Source organism: Phasianus colchicus, chromosome 21 (assembly GCF_987193195.1).
Source record: "Phasianus colchicus chromosome 21, bPhaCol1.hap1.1, whole genome shotgun sequence".
Taxonomy (NCBI): Eukaryota; Metazoa; Chordata; class Aves; order Galliformes; family Phasianidae; genus Phasianus; species Phasianus colchicus.
Window position 1 is genome coordinate 8,103,181 of NC_143456.1, and position 16,917 is coordinate 8,120,097.

A 16,917-nucleotide genomic window follows, 5' to 3' on the forward strand; every position below is an offset into this window, starting at 1 on the left:
AATGAGGGAGTTTTGTCATTTAAGTGCAAATATTCGGATTTCTGTAGGTGGAAATATTTTCAACTTTGTCATTTGTGGGAGGGGAAACACTTTCTGCTTTTTCATGATGGAATGTGGGATAACTGTGGTTTGGGGAGCTGCTGGGTGTTTGCATGCATCCTTTGACTACTGAGTAAACAGAGTCTTTGTAACCTGCAGTGGAGACATGATGCTCTTTGCTTTTGTTCTGTTAGATCCCTGCACGTGAGTGATCTATGAAATGGCAGAGAATGGAACAGATTGTGACCAGAGACGCATAGGAATGAGCAAAGAACAGCACAATGGAAACTTCACAGGTAGGTAGGAAATGTCTTCATGTTTTCAGCTGGTCAGCTTGGTGTGTGAGTGACCAGCACAGGGTTTGAAAGGAATTTATGTTGGTATGCTTTATGCCCAGATAATGCAAAAGGAGACACCTGAATCAGTACTGGAAACTTCAATCTGAAATCTGGAGAACTTATGTAATGTAAAGCCACAGAATGGTTTCATGCTATCTGCTGCCATTCAGCTTCTCTCTTATAGACTTCTCCTTCCAGTGTTCTCACTCTGTAGCTCGTATGCATGTGATCCTCTAACGCTTGTAGGGGCTGCAAGCTAAAAACTTGAGTTGGTATGGGTAATAAAATCTGTTTTGCTCTGGGAGAAATCCAGTTTTCAGTCTCCCACTTTCTAGTTTTTCTGTTGACAACTTCACTGTAATTCATCATTTTCAAGTGTACGTCACTGGCAAAATAGTTAACAGCTTCATCTCCTGCCTTGCCTCTGTTTTTCTTACTGGTATGTCTGAAATCAGCTTGGATTGCTGTTTAGAATTTGTGAAAAGTAACCTGGGAACATTTAATGAAGACCGTTGTGTCACTGAATGCTCTGTGTGATGTGGAGATGGTTATCATCTCGGTTTGTTTCCTGTCTGTCTTGAATGTGCCAGTTCCATATTTAATTACGTTTTGTAATCAAGTGATTCCTCAAGTTGTACACAGGCTTACACCACTCTGCAGTCTCTTACAGCATTTACTAAAATCATAAAAAGTTACAAAAAAACCCAGGGCTGAAGCATTTTTATTAGACATATTAAGTGGGGAAAAAGTGGGGAACAGAACTTCTTGAGCAAGGAATGAGGTGAGGTTGAAAGAGAAGTGTGTGTTTGTGTGTATGGAGCAAACCAAAGCCTTCCTGGGGAATGTAGGTGTCCAGTACTTGCTGCTGTGGGGTTCCTGTTAGTTCATCTAGAGCAACAGGCACTTACAGCTGAAGAGCACAGCTGAGGAAAATGAGATGGGCACTGTGACTGAGGTACAGTTGGTGTCACAGTGGTACAGGGCGCTGCAATGTAACCAAATTACTGTGGTTAGAAGCAACGAAATGTGTTGTGTCAGTTTAAGAGAAGGGCTGTGGTGTATGAGTGAGCCCTTCTCACAGGATCACAAGGGCACTTCCCGTCTGGCAGGCTCCTTTTGGAGAAGCTGAACAGTGTGGCAAGGCTTAACATAGCCCAGGGATTCTTACTGGGAGGACAGATGCTGTTATCCAGTTACACGGTGACTGGGGTGTGTAGAGAGCACATGTAATTCAATCTGCTTCGATTGGAGCAGTCTGAGAATAACTTTGGAAGAGAACCAAATTCGAAAGTTCAGAGTGAAATGTGGTCTCTGCAGTGGGCAATAGAGATGCCTTTGGCCTGGTGTATTAGCTGATTGGAAACTAATGGTGCATAAATGCTAATACATTTAACAGACTTCTTGCACCCTGGGCCCATTCTTGAATGGTTGTCAGCTACATGGAGGAAAAAAAAAACACAACATCTCTGTGCTGGAGGACGTGTGATTTCTTATGGCTTTGGAGCAAATGCTTTGTGATCAGTGAAGATGATGAGTGGAGCTCATGTTCACTCCCTAACAAAACAAATAATTATCAGTATAAATTTGGAATCTGAACTGTCAACCTGTGCTTTCATATTTCTGTTGCTTTTCATTTGCAGATTCCTCTTTGTTGAGTGAACGGAAGCGAAGGGACCGAGAAGAGAGGCTGAATATTGTCCTCTGGAGACAACCACTTGTTACCTTGCAGTATTTTTTCCTGGAAACTCTAATAAACTTGAAGGAATGGACCATAAAGTAAAGATAATTTCTTTAACTTCTTCTAAGCATTCTGGGGAAACCCATGCTGTGATTCAGTAGGTCACTCTGACATCTCACTTTCCCTGATGATTCATAGCTTTAAAATTCTTTTTCCAGAAAACATTTATTTTTGTCCCTTAAAGGTGGCCACTGGAACATGCCACACTTCCAGCTGCATACTCAGACCTTCTGCCTAAATGACATAAGTGTGCATATGGTCGGGTCTCAATGGAAGATAATTGCAAACTTCCTTCCTGAGAGTTGAATATTTCCATTAGAAAGAATGGGACAGTGTTTAGGGATCCTGAAGGCAAGAGATGTTGTAGTTAGATTGCAGTGTTAAGCACTGATCTTTCAATGTATGTGTTAGTATCACTTTATGATCTTTGAGTAATTTAGCTAGGGCAAGGTTCAGGATTACGTGGAATTTGTGTTGATGTTTGTTTATGGTGCTGCAAGGAGGACTTTGCTTCTAAGCTGTGTGATCCCTTTCATAGCAGGAAATTACTTATTAAAGCACTTCTCAGCATCATTTACACCCTGCATGGAATGGGCTTTTATTCTAGTTGTAACTGCTAATTGCATATTTCCAGCATCTTCTGCTAATGCTCCTTTGCAGAGAGCTGAGATTGGTGATAATGGGCTTTGTCCATTGACTCTGCTGGGGTAGGTTTGATGTGCTGACACACAAGTTCAGTTAATGGAAAACAGAAGTTTGTATCTTCATCTTCTGCAATGAAAAATAGCAGATTTACTTAGGCTTAATCCCTTTTTGCACTCCCCAAAAGAATCTATTCCCTAAAGCCCAATTATTTTACATTCTTTCAGCTACCACTGGAAACTGTTTCTTTGAGCAGTCCTTTCCCACATCTTGCCTTAGCTGTTTCAAACAATCTCCAACTGTAAGAGAAATAGAATGTGAGGTGTTATTTTAAGCTATTTCCCAGCTGTCTAGATATTGCATTTTATTACAGATGTGCTGTGCAATTCAGGATGCAAGCACTATCTATGTTACGTACCACTACCCAACACAAAACTACACAACCACAGCTGTGTTGTGTAGCATGACCATATAATTGCAGAAAATAACAGACTGTACCATGAGCTGTGAAGGTGACCTCAAATTGAATCTTAATGGTTTCCTGTGTTCCACTTGAGTAAATTGCTATTTAAATGATGACAATCTCTTGAAAATCTAATTCTTGTAGTGATATGAACAGCTACTTTTTTTCAGCTTGCTAGATGTTGAAACATTTCTGAACGTATTTTTTTATTACACCTCTTGTATTTCTACATATTTGTCTTCTATCTAAATTGGTAACTTATGGTTATAGTTTGCTATGTCTGTGATTGTATAGCATTAGATGACAGAAGATAATAAACGTGGCCACACAGTTAAGGAATTTGCATCAAGCAGGATTGTTGCAACGTTATAAAATCAGTCATGCAAAAGTAGCTGGCTGTCAAATTACATAGAAAAACACTTTTCCCCCTTACCTGCAGTAGCTTGCTGATACTTCATAGTCAGTTAAAACATATTAAACTTTGAGCTGACACAAGATAGGTTCTCTTCAACACATCAAGAGAACCAGAGCAGTGTGTAGATTTTTGCTGTGGCTTTGCCCACCAGCACGTGGATTGAAATGAGCCCTTCTGTTACCCACTCACATCCCCTCCCCAGGGCCAGTGCCTGCTTTGTACTTTGCTTGATCATGAATGCTGCCCTGGGTATGAAACGCTCTTGTTGAAGCTGAGCATTTGATGTTTAGGTTGTGTTTGCTTCCAGACAGCAACCTTGTTTTTCTTTATTTAAAAACAAAACAGTGAGGTAGAGATTTTTCATAAGAACAAAGGCTCCCCAGATATTTTTGGGAAGGTTTGTGTTTTTATAATAGCAGATTTCAGCTGCCATTGTGCCTACTGACTGCATCCACGCAATCCCACTCCACAAAATAAGTTACTTTTAAATGACTGCAAAGTTATGAAAAGCTCTAACTGCTATTTGTCTTTTAAGATTGTGGCATCGGCGAAGTATCCTGGTGTCTTTTTTACTGATGCTTGCAGTGCTTACAGCTACGTATTATGTTGAAGGAAGACATCAACAGGTACGGCGTTCTCAACTGAATAATGCTTGTACCTGTGCTAAACTAGATGTACTGGGAATTGAATGGGGTCTTGTGAGATTGTAACATGTCTTTTGAACCCCTGTTTGCTTAAGGTTTGTTGTTGGTCATCACTCCCCTTGTATTGAGTGTGGGTGTGTTGTGTTTGAAAGATGGGGGAGGATCAGCTGTATCATGTCATCTATTCTGTTGCATATGTAGGTGTTCCATTTCTCTTCTATTCTTGACTGAGTAAGCACATCTCTGATGCTGCAGCACTCCTTCGCTTTAGTTGTGAACAAGTTTTCAATAGTGGTGTGAGCTCTGGGGAAAATGTTGATCTGAGTCATAGCAGAACTTCATGGATTTCCAAGAAATGTTTCTTTTGCTATGGAAGGGTGTCCTGACCAACCAGGGTAGGCGTAGATGTCAACATAAAATGGCTTCATGGCTCAGATCCCTATCTCTGTTGTATCTTATGTGCCTATTGTCTTAAAATGGCTGTTTTAAAAACTTAGTTGTTTGGGATTACGTGATAATTAATGCTTTTGCATCACTTGAAGTGCAGGCACTTGCCCCAAGCATAAAGAGATGATGTCTATTCCTTTCCCTTCTCCATTTCTCCTTGAGTTTCAGATTTTCCCTGGAGGCAGTCCTTGTTAACCCAGCAGGACGTTTCCTTGTGCAGCTGACTCATCTTAGTGCTGTTACTCTGAAAATCAGCATGTTCCCAAACTCAGGGAACTTGCTTACATTCATATTGCTATGGTGTGTTTCTAACTGATGGACACACAGATCTGGAAAAGGAGTCTTGGTCTTCTAGAACAGGTCTTGTAATGCAGTGAAATGATGCTTCAGTTCATAGCATCCTCACTCAATCCCATGCTTGAGCCCTAAGCAGTGACCATTTCTTCTTCCTGATGCCCAAACACCTACTTCATTAAAAAGTCCTGCTTTGGTGCCTTCATCAGCATGAGGAGCAGAGCTGGATGCTCATCACCACTAGATGGCTCTTACAAACTGGTGTTGAGGTGCACTGCCCTGAGGTTGCTGCTGGCCATGTGCTGAGCAGGGCAGTGCCTCCCCGGAGCTCTGCAGGAGGCTGCTGGGAGAAACCTGGCACCTGTGGGACCGGCAAGGCTTGTGCAGCCTGTAATGTCCTCAATTCTTCATTCCTCTCCTTGAAAACTTGTTGATCATAAGGCCTGAAGGCTTTTCTTGTCAGAGTGTTTTTTGTACAAGTCTCTGCTGTAATTGTAGTAAGTTGCAAATGGAAGAACCTGGTTCAGTTATTATCATGCAGACCACCACCTGCATTAGCTTGTAGCTCTAACATTCTCCTCTGAGAGACATCACCTCAATTGTTTCTCTTCTCTTTTGTGATTTCTCTTTCAGTATGTGCGGTACATGGAGAAGAAGTTCTTCTGGTGTGCCTACTGGGTAGGATTGGGCATCCTGTCCTCTGTTGGACTTGGAACAGGTCTTCACACCTTTCTGCTCTATTTGGTAAGTGTATTTTATGCCCCGTGTTTTATCTGAATCATGTATTTCAATTGTGTGGCTTTAAGGTCTTGTGAATAAAGGATCTTCCATAAGTTCCAAATGTCAAGTACTTCTGAAGGAAAAGAAATACTTACTGTAATACTGCAGTGCACTGGTGAGTACTCATTTTGCTCTATGCTGCATAGCCCTGCTGTGTAGCTTGTATGCTGTTAACCCTCACTGTGAAACAGAGTCAAAATCAGCAGTGCTCTATGCTGTTATTTGCTGCTATAAATAAAACATCTTGTAGTGCATGCAGCTCAAACGTTTCCATTAACAATTTTCTGGCACGTTCTTATAGCTTAAAATGATCACTTTTATATCAGAGAGACAAGGAATAGGCAGCTGCTTGGAGGTTCAGTCTGTATTCATTTTGCTGTGATAATAATGGCAAGGAAAATGTTTGCCTACAAAGAGAAAATACTCTGTGTTGTTCTGAAAGTGTATCTGATGTTGTTTATCTCAGCTCAGCTAGGAAAGTTGGGGAAATGTCTGGCTGTGTTTTGCTTTTGGCCATTGGATTAGTTCCTTGTTTATGAAACCACTGTCCTGGATTTAAGAAAAGGATTCATGGCCACAAAATAATTAAAACCAGTTTATGCAACAAATGTCATCTTGTATTTGGGACAATTACAGATGATGTTTACTTTCAGAACTGCTTTAATCATTAACAATAACACAGAAAGCACTACAGGAAACAAGGAACTTGTGTTTTTCCACGCAGTGAAGCAGTGCCTATGAAATCCAGTGGCATCTGTATCAGCTGCATCTGCAGCAGTGTCAGCCTGTCGATGTGGCTTCTCTCCTAAAGGCTGAAAGTACAGGAGAAAGGAAAGTGCTGCGAAACAGAAACGAGTTAATGCACACACAGCTTATAAGCAAGATTTCTTCTAACCAAAGGGATGGCATCCTCTTGGGAGCCATTTGGAGAGTTCATGGTATTGTTCCTAGTTTCAGTTTTTACACAGTTGTGTCAGAAATCTAGTAATTAACTGATGCTTTCCATTGTTTGCAATCTGAAACTGGATTATGTTTTGTTGTACATCGATAGGAAGCAGAATAGGAAGGGCTCCTGTTTTGTACCATGGGCTGCTCCCACATTGCTGTCCTATAAGGAAATCTTTATAAGCCAGCACTTTTTATTTTCTTTTTCTGAAGGAAGGTGGAATGGACTGAGCTTTCTTTCACTCTGTTGTTGGAAATAGGGCTGTTTCCTTAGTTCTGAGTTACTTTCATTCAGTGTCGTAACACATCGCTTGGGTTTTCCTGCGGGGTCCATGAATGTAGTGGCTGTGTTAGGCCACAACCTGCTCTGACATTTAAGTCTCTGTTGGCTTAATTAGCGATTAGCAAGGGTGTTAAGTTCAGAACAAATACACTTCTGGGGATTAAATGCATCTCTGGACGCAGGAGGGTCCTTAATGTGGTGGAACACATGTGGCTGTGTGCCACTAGATGGCAGTGGGAATGTAGGAACACAGGCTGATTGCCCTGACTGCACGTTGCCATTTTAAATACCAGATCTGTTGTCAGTACAGCAGCAGCAATACACATATGTAATACTCTCAGTAATATAGTCCAGTCCTTGATACCCACTGAGCTTGAGGCTACACCTTGTGTGAAAGGGAACAGGAACTTAAGGCAGTTGCTGTCACTTTTACAGGTAAATTATTTCAGGAATCCTGGATTTAACCCTCTGTGAACAAAGCACTTAGGAGCTCCAGCTTTCAAAAGAGTTTTAAAATAATTTACTGTTCTAATTGTGCAACAGGCTCCTCTAAAAGTCGAAATCTAATAGCTGTGGTGAAGTCACTGTATTAACTTTCACATTAATACATATCTTTCCATGTTTCATATACTTTAATTATGTTTCTTGATTATGGCAAACCTCATTCTTCCATTGATTTAAAGAAATTAAAAGTGAAAAAAACAAAAACAAAAAACAACAACAAAAAAAACCCCTCCTGTTTCAGTGCCTGGATTTGCAGGCAGCAGAGAAGAGATTCTGTAAGTGTTTTAAAATTGCTCATAATTAATTGCTCATTTCAAATCTGTGTGTAGGGTGAGATTGTTGGGAATGCAATTACATGCCTGGAGAACAATGCTCTCGGGCCCACCCATGAGCTGCTGGGCTCTTGTTGGTGCTTGCAGCATTGTCTTTGCCATCGAGGGTTGAGGGGTAGGAATTGCAGGCATGTAGGCACCTGTTGGTGCAGTGTGCTGAGTTGCTTCAGCTGTGACACAGGTGCATCTCTTGTAAATATAACCCTACTGGTGCCTGCAGCTCGTTCACAGCACGCTGTCTGTGAGCACAGCCTGGTAACTGGGCATTTCACTAGTTGTGCAATAGATGCAATACGTGAGTGACTCTGTTTGCTTTCCTGGCCCTGTGAGCTTTTTTCCAGTGCTGAGAACTATCATTTATCTGGATTCTTCAGAGCATCTACGCCAGCCGCTTTGTTGTAGGAGAGATCCGGGGTGAAGGTTAGGAAACAACGGGTTGGCTTAAAGCAGAGCCTGCAATCCTGAGCAGCCTCTGGGGGCACAGCACTGCCCCCAGTGCTGTCAGCTCACATCTGCTTCTGATTTTGTTGGTCACCAGAACGCTCTTGCTGAATGCATCTTGGTCTGAGAGGGAAAGGTGGGTTTTGGCAATAAAAAGCCTGCGATCAAACTGGAATTTCTGCAATTCAAGGACTTGCTATATATAATTAGAGGATCTTAATGTTATCTGCTGCGTTGGTTCCCAGCTCAGTGCTGTCTGCTCGGTTGTAGCCAGCAGTAAGTGTAAAATTCAACATAGCTTTTGAGAAAGGATCCCCCAGCTGCAGCTGGCACCGAGCACAGGGCTGGCACAGAGCAGGTTTCAGCACAGCAGTGTGAAAACCGGCTGCTCTTCCAAGAATCCTCTTTATTCTGACACATTCAAAACAAGTCTGCTGGCTTTTATTCCCAAAGCCCATTAAAGTCATTTCAGGATTCTTTAAAAACACTTTAAAAATAGTAATCACGATGTGGTGCTGTAGGAAATAAAGCTATTAGGATTAATGACTCCAAGGGTTTAGCAGCATACAGGGCTGTCGTTTCTGGGGCAGAGTTTAGACTCGATATGTCTGTTCTTATATTGCTGGTATATTAAAAGACAGATGGCATGAATAGCTTAATTGCTGGGAGGTGACTGCTCAGGAATTGCTCGTGCTTGTGGACTGAAGGAGCAGGCAGTGCTGGTGGGGTGCTGGGCTGGAGCTGCCCTCTACCATCTTCGTATTGCTGACTTGGTTTCAGTTCAGCTCTGGCAATGGATTGCAGATGATGTGATCGAGGGAAAGGAGATCAGCTTAGAATTCATGCCCATCAGAAAGCCTCGTGCGAGAGCCAGCTGATACATGTCCCTTCTGTATATATGCTGTGTTACGATCTGTAGTGCTGGGGGATGAATGGGAGCGAATTCCTTACAGGTCAGAAGTGCAGCGCGAGTTCTGGCTGTCTGCAATTGTTTGTGTTTTTGTTTTTTTAAATCCCTATCTCTGCTCTCTTGCTGATAGAGCCAAGTGGAGCAACTGCCGGAGAGCTCTGCTCGGTGGCTGGGCTGCAGGGCAACACAAACAGGAAATGTGAGGTACAATAGGAATGCTTTGTGCACGGAGGTCAGAAAAGAGCTGGGATTTTTTCAAATATGTGGGTTTGTCACCTAATTCTTTCTCGGGTGTTTTGCAGCAGAGAGAAGGAGCGTGGCAATAACTTCAGGCCTTGAGAAAGGACTGAAAACTGCCTTTCAAGACAAGCACGTTGCAAAGACAGTGCCTTCATTGACTGGGCTGACTTTAGAGAGCCCACTGGGGTTTATCTGGGCTGGAGGGTTCAACATCTTGCTTTTGTTGTGAATTGGTTCCAGGGCTTGGCTGTGGCCAGAGGTCGCATTTTGGCCTCCGGAGAGCACAGCAGCACACAGCCAGAGGGAGTCACGTTCTGGCCCTGTGCAAAATGAGCTGAACTCAGAATGGGAGCACTGAAAATCAGACACATCGTGCAATCGTGAGTTTGTTAACTTTTCCCCAAAAAAAAAAAAAAAAACCAAAGCATTGTTGGCGTGAATCATTACGAAACAAATACCCCCACACCCCTCTTTCCTGCCAGGACTACTGAATGCTCTTTAAAATCACATTTGTTTCGGTGAGCCAGGCCCAGGAGCCAAACTTGTAAGGAGACCCGAGGTAAAATCACAGAAGTAGTTCTCAAAAGAAAAGCTTACACAGCAGGGCTCGCTCCAGCATTGTGAAGTACACGTTATAATTTGGAAATCCACAGAATTTATTCTGATTCTTTCCTCTGTTAATTAGTGACTTTAATACAGGAGTATTAAAGTTTTCTGCTTCATAAAGAAATTTGCTCTCTTTTTTGTAGGGGGATCATTCAAAATGATCATGAATAACTTCATGGATAACTCATAGGTGATGTGTTCTGTGTGTAAAGGAAAAAAGCCAGGAGGAGAACCTGAGCTGCCCAACCAGGTGGGGGGAACACAGCCACGTTCCCCCTCTCAGCACTGAGTTATTGTTAAGCGTTCATATCCACTCCTTGCAGCTCTTCAATTCACATCAGTTGGCAAGCCTAAAACAAAGGAAATAAAACCTGGTTTAGTCTAATATCTGTGATCAGGTTACTGCTATTGAGTTAAGGCACTTAAAGGAAAATATGTAGTGGTGCAGAAGACAGAATTCAATTGTAAAGCAAGCTGAAATGGAGCCTGTTTGTGTAGGGCTGGTATGCAACGTATTCTTTCATTTGTTTCCTCCATGCCTTTAAACCTGCTTCCTCCAGCTGTCCTGCACTCTGCACAATGGAACATCCTGGAATACTTGAATCAACACAACTTACAAAATCACTTCTTTGCTTACCATCTCTTGTTGGGAACTGCTGCCTGCAGTTCACATGGGCTCTGTTCTGCTCGAAACTGCAGCATCTGTGTTTGTAATGTGCTGATGAACTGGGAGGGCCCGATGGGTTGAGATGGGCACTACTGCCAGATGAGCTGAGTTGTAACCTGGGTGTCTTCATTGCATTTAAAACATCTGAACTTAAATGTGGTTTTTGCAAGGGGAAAACGTTTCTAGAGTCTGAGTGCTGTGAGTGTACACACTGTTGTTTTACATGTCTAAATACTGATCGATACAGCCAGCACCTCTGTTTTATGTTCTTCTGGATTATGCTGTGAAGATGACAACTGTTGCAGCCCAATCTGGGAGGCCATGACCCCCACCTCCCCTCCAGCCTGGTGCCTGAATGCAGGGGGAAGCTGCTCATCCTGCTGTGAAGGTGACAAAGCCTGACAGGGGGCTTGGGGGAAGGCTGGAAGCAGGAATCTCCCTTCTGCCCCACTATGAGCTGCTGGGCTGCTTGAGTCAGCACCCAAAGCAGGATGACTGCCAGTGCCATGTATGGCCTCCAGTGCTGCTGGAATCACTGCACATCAGGAGCTGGACAGTTTATCTCAAGCTGAAACTGTGGTAGTAAACAGCTAATGGGAAGCTCCTCCAGCTGTGTGAGGTTAGCTCCCTTCCTTTGTCTTTTCAGAAGTCTGCGAAATTTTGATGTCATATTAATGTTTAAACTGTATGAGCCTCTTGGGCAGTTGTAGAGGTCTGAGCTTGCCCCAGGCTGCAGGGTCAGTAAGGCGGTTGGTGCACTGTTCTCTTCCTTTCAGTGGTTGATGGACTTTACCTTTCAGATGCTGACACTTGGTTTTCATTATCTGCTCTTGATTTCCTTGTGGCTGACCCTGGCTGCTGGGAGGTCACATCATGCTTTCTCCTCCTTTGCTCTTGCACTGTCTCTGCGCTGTTGGTTGTTTTTTCTTTCCAAATGAGCAGCCTGAACTTTATGCTTTTCTCATCCCCGCTTCCTTGAGCAGGCTGGAAATAATGATAACAGTGCAAGGCAATCTTTAATTGGAGGCATTAAAGCCAATCATCACTGCTAGTGTCAATTTGAGTAGATGCTGTGATTTATTCCTTAGTAATAATAAGTAGCTGACTAAGGAAGGGCGAGGAAAAAATGTTGACAGATTATTTTTGTCTTCTGTCAGCACCAGAGTATGAACTTGGATTCTTCCAGTTGTGCCTTTTCCTGACGTGGGTCTGTGTGACTGCTCCTATAGAAAGCAGCATGGGCATAGCTTTACGAAGCGTCTGCTTTTCTTGCTACTCCTCAAAGTAGCAACATGGCCCCATTCTGCATTCCGTAGAACCACGTGCCTCCTCCCTTGGTGGTTCATGTTCAGTCATATTCAGAGCTTGTGGCTCATCATTTGGAATTTCCATCAGCTCTGCACCGTGGGGCGAAGCTTGACTGAAGTGGGAATGGAAACTTGCTAACAGACATGTGATTGTAAAGTGAATACAGTGCTTGAAATGCCATGATGGTGTGCTAGAGCCCTGGCTGCCTGATGATACTTGTGTCACCAGATGCTGTAGGTATGGGATACTTCTTCATTCTGAGACCCTTTCTATGTCCTATGCTGCATACCAGACAACACATTAAATCACGAGACGTTTTGATCTCATCACACAGACAGACTGGATCAACATATTTACTGACCACCTCTGGACCCAGTTTTCCTCCTGTAATCACAGAGCAGTTTGCTTTGTGGGCAGCTGTTCGCTGCTCCTGGAGATAAAAAGGTGCTGTAAGATGATGTTGCTTTCTGGAGAGGTGTAGTGACTTCATAGATAAGTATGAGATGAGTCGCAGCCTGAGGCAACGCTTGCAGGATGTTTCCCATGAGAAGCAAGCTTTTGCTTTTCTGATTTTTCTTAATCAAATATAGAATGACATGTTTCCCCCCACTGTGGAAGGGCTGAGTCTTGAGGCTGGTATGAAAAGCTCCATATCCATGAAGAAAAGCAGATTTTTGGTGCATTAAGTTCAGCAATGAGTTCATGGTAATATTTTTCTTGCTGGCAGACGTATCGCTTTTCTAATATTTCTAAATTAGAATGAGTCTAAAATTATGTCTTCTCCGAATACAAAAGGTTAAAATTAGATGCTATTCTTGTGCTTGCAGCACTCGAGCAGGATGGCTGTTGTGTGCAGGGACACGTGAGAGGACTGCCTTTGAGATGCAGTTGTTTGCAGCTATGGTTTTATTCACAGTCTGGATGCACGGTGATTAATAACATGAAAATGTGATTCACTCTTAATTGGATATGCAGTCCCCTCTCCTCCTGGTAAAGACTTCTCTGTTGTAAATAAAATGAACATCAGTGTGTTTTTAGAGATCTGGCCTTGCAGAGGTGAATTTCCAAGTGTGATTTATAGATTTTTTTTTTTTTAAAGACTACTTTCTAGACATTCCATAACAATTTTGAAATAACTTGTTTCTAAGGATTAGCAGCATCTATTCTAACTGGGGTGACTTCAGTCACTAAACTTCCAAATTCTCTGAAGGCTGTGAGTTCAGGAGTTCAAGGTTGCCTTCTCTAAGAGTCGTGCAAATAGGGATTTCCACCCGTTCCCCAGATTACTATTACTAAAGCATAGATTTATGTTGAGTTGCTCTTGGTGACCAGCTCTTGTCCTGTTTGATTTTAAATGGCACAGATATTTCTAACAAATTGCATTCCAGCCTGACCACAGGCTCCTGCTGGTCGTCAGCAGTGGCAAGCAAATGCTTCTAGCTCGAGTCAGCAGAACGTTTCTCAATTTCTCCTGCGTTGGCCCTTGTGCCTCCTGCAATGAGGAAAAAAAAAAAACTTCATTGGAAGAGGGTGAGGAAAAGACAGTTGTGTTCAGGATCTTACATGCCTTGAATTTCTGTGACTGTTCCTGGTTTGGCAAGCAGCACGTCTACTGAGTCGGCTGGTTTAAGTGTTTGTTGTCTGGTATGAGGGTTTGAAGTAGTTTTATGGAGCTATTTTTAAAGGTAGAGTTGCAGAGGAGATGTCTTTGAGGTTTTCCTAAAGCATTGAAAGAGGTAAACCTCAAAGTATGTGCAGAGGGGGAGAAGGTGGGAAAGGATTGCTTGGAGAGAGGGTTAAAAAACAGTGTGAAAATGAGTCCTTCTGACTTGAAGAAGCACAAAGTGTGCAGCTGAGTGCCTATTTCCTGGGATTTCCCAAAGGTGGCACCTGGAGTCAGCTCCCCATCCTCTTAAAGCAGAGTTAAAACAGCCCTACTGCTGCCTACAAAGCAAAATGGTGCCTGTTCTGCAACATGCAGACCCCCCCCTGCAGCCACGGCCCTGGTCAGCCAGCCATTGTTTTGGGAGGTGCTTGGTAACCGGGCTCTGTGGAAGTGTTGTGCTCTGTGTGAGCTCTCAAAGCAGCACTTGAACAAAAGCAGATGTGGGGGGTGATGCGTGAGGATGCCGAGCTGCAAGCTGCTGGCCCTTTGACTAGCAGGACAGCTGGGCTGCACTGCAAGGACACGGGATTGTTCTGCTGTCCTTTGGCTCTGCCTGAATTCTAAGACCCCACGCTTCGTCGCTGTAAATGAACTGTTTATGCTTTATTTCTTATTCCAGTTAAAATGTGGTTTCAGTGGGTTCCATAACTCCGACTTCTTTCCATTATAGAATTGTTCACATTGCAGCAGAAGAATTGTGTTCAATTGGTGTAGTCTTCAGGTGGCTCGTTGGCCATTTACAGCAGCTTTGCAAATGCCTTTCTTTTTTTTCCCACTGGTAGATGTTTCCTTTTGCAGATATCTGTTGGTTGAGCTCTTAACAGGAGGTGATGCTTTGGGACTGCTGGGCCATTCTGAGGATGGTAACCCCATTGGGAGAAGCAGCTCATGGCAAGGAGCTCCCAGAGAAGGCATTTTGTCTTTGCATCCTCTTGGGAGCACAGAGCTTTCTTTACACCACAGTGTGCAGTTTGAGAAGAAACGCTGGCAGTGTTCTGAGTGAAAGCTTGCAAAGAGGATGGGGGAGCTTCGTTACAGCACGGATGATATTTTACTACTGTAAAACTGAAAGTAACAGCCTGCCATCACAGCTGGCTGTAGCTGCACCGTAGTGTGGTTGACCTGCCAAATTTTGTGGAACCGAAAATCATACTTCTTGATTCACACACCGTATCGCCCTGCCTCGGCAGCAAGCTTGTGCTTAATCTCAAGGGAACATAGGAAATGGTCATTTAAACTCAAGTGCGTGGGGATTTCCTCCATGCAAATTTCATGTTCAAGAGACTTCCACTGCCAATTTCTGCAGGTAAAACCCGTGAGTTAAGGAAGATGGCTTAAGAGATCTTTCTCCGTCCCAGGTTGGCTGTCAGACTGGGGAGGGGAAGCAGGGGGTTTAACTCAATTCTGTGAGCTTTAGAACATGGTGGAGGAAAGTTACCAGGTTTGCCATGAATGTACTTTGTGATTTGAGGAGAGTTTCAATCTTTGCCCCTGTCCTCCATGAGTAAAACAGAAATGCACTATTTGTTTAGGTCTGAAATTGCTGGGATGGGGGGGGATCTTGCAGCTGTTAGCAAAAAGGAGTCCATTGTCAGTGTGACTTCTCACAGTGTCTCTGGTACATCTTACAAGTCACTTGTTCGTTCTTCCTTCCATATTGAAATCACTACTTGTGTATCAAGTTCTGGATCTCTTCTTTCTTATTTTACTTCAGTGAACTTCAGAATTTGTATCTCATTGCCATGAAATAAGTTGCTGTGTGGATGTGGCTGTCTAGGTGTTCTGCTCTCTTCCTTGAGGCCTGAAATGCTGGCATGAGTGAACCCAACTAAAATCACCTGCCCTAAGTCTAGGAAAGGCACTGAGGCTTCACCTTTAGTGCTAGGCTGCAGCATCTCACCCTTTCATGTGCAAATGAAGACTGTAAGATTCCCATACCTCAGGTGCTGCATTTCAAAATGAGCTTTGGGAGCCTCAAAAGGGGAAATAGCAGTGTTGGGTTCTATCATACTTTCTCCTTTCCTCATTATTTTACAAGAAATCTGGCTTTGGGAGGTATTAGGCTCCCTTATTGGTCTAATAGACCTCATTTAAAGGGTTTCTCTTCTACACCACCTAATGCTGGGTTCGGAGTATGGAATGTAGCTGTAGGATTGTCTCTTGACTTCTTGTCTATTAAAATAACAGCAGTTCTTTAAGGTTGAAGCAGTTGAATTCTTCAGTCAACACTGATGTTCGTTTTTGGTGGTTTGCCCCAGAAATCCTTCAGTTTAAGGTGGAAAGCAGGAGAAATCCATTTATATGGCATTTAAATAACACCACAGTTTTGATTTACATTTCAGGCTACTTTTAGCAAACAGCAGTGAGGTCACTTTCTGGTACATGCAGAAACAAGGCACGAGTTAAAGCCACAGATCTTTGGAGAAAGTTCTAAAAGTTGTGAAGCTCCAGTGGAAGATGTGATAGGCTCTTGTTCAAAAAAAAACTTAACATAGGATTTAAATGCTTTCATCCTCTAAAAACAAGAGTAGGGAGAACACCTGCTCCAATAAAGCTGCTGGCTTTAAATGTCTTAATGAGACCATTTAAAAGTTTTGAAAATGTTCCTGTTTTAAGAAGTAAGGATTCTTTCTTTGCCTTGGCAGCACTGTCGTGCTGTCCAATGCCATGGCAGAAACTGAAAGACTCCTTAACATTTTTATTTGATAAGGAAGAATTTTTTGAAAAAGTATTAATAGTTCAGGTGGCACTTGAGGTGGTTTTAGAAAAATTCTGTGTTATTTAAATCATTAATGGCCTAAGTGAGAATAAGTTTTAGCCTACGTTCTTTGCATCAGAGACAAATGGGTAAATGCAGGTTTTTTTCTTTTAATCTTTATTACAACTCACATGAAATGCATTTGAAATTATGTTTTTCCAGGGTCCACACATAGCATCAGTTACTCTTGCTGCCTATGAATGTAACTCTGTTAATTTTCCTGAGCCTCCGTACCCGGATCAGATCATCTGCCCTGATGAGGAGGTGAGCGGCGGATCCATCTCTCTGTGGGCGATCATCTCAAAAGTCAGGCTGGAGGCCTGCATGTGGGTAAGGCTTGCTTTAATCTACACACCTGATTTCTCGTTCAGCAACACTCAGCAATTGCTTACTTGAGCCAAATGATGATGGCTTAACGCTGCTGCTCTTACATCTGTGGTACAAAGAGCTGCTTTCC

The 16,917-nt window shown here is 43.0% G+C and overlaps 1 protein-coding gene across 3 annotated transcripts in view; it reads left to right on the plus strand.

The window, feature by feature from the left end:
• Window positions 1–16,917, plus strand: part of VMP1 (vacuole membrane protein 1) — a 59,787-nt gene that overhangs the window by 6,248 nt on the left and 36,622 nt on the right. For all 3 annotated transcript variants that reach the window (XM_031591529.2, XM_031591528.2, XM_031591527.2), the window contains 5 exons: window positions 234–335; window positions 2,018–2,153; window positions 4,171–4,261; window positions 5,654–5,764; window positions 16,623–16,790. In XM_031591529.2, coding sequence (XP_031447389.1) covers window positions 260–335; window positions 2,018–2,153; window positions 4,171–4,261; window positions 5,654–5,764; window positions 16,623–16,790 — 582 coding nt within the window. In that variant the 5' untranslated portion in view covers window positions 234–259. The remainder of the gene's footprint in view (window positions 1–233; window positions 336–2,017; window positions 2,154–4,170; window positions 4,262–5,653; window positions 5,765–16,622; window positions 16,791–16,917) is intronic.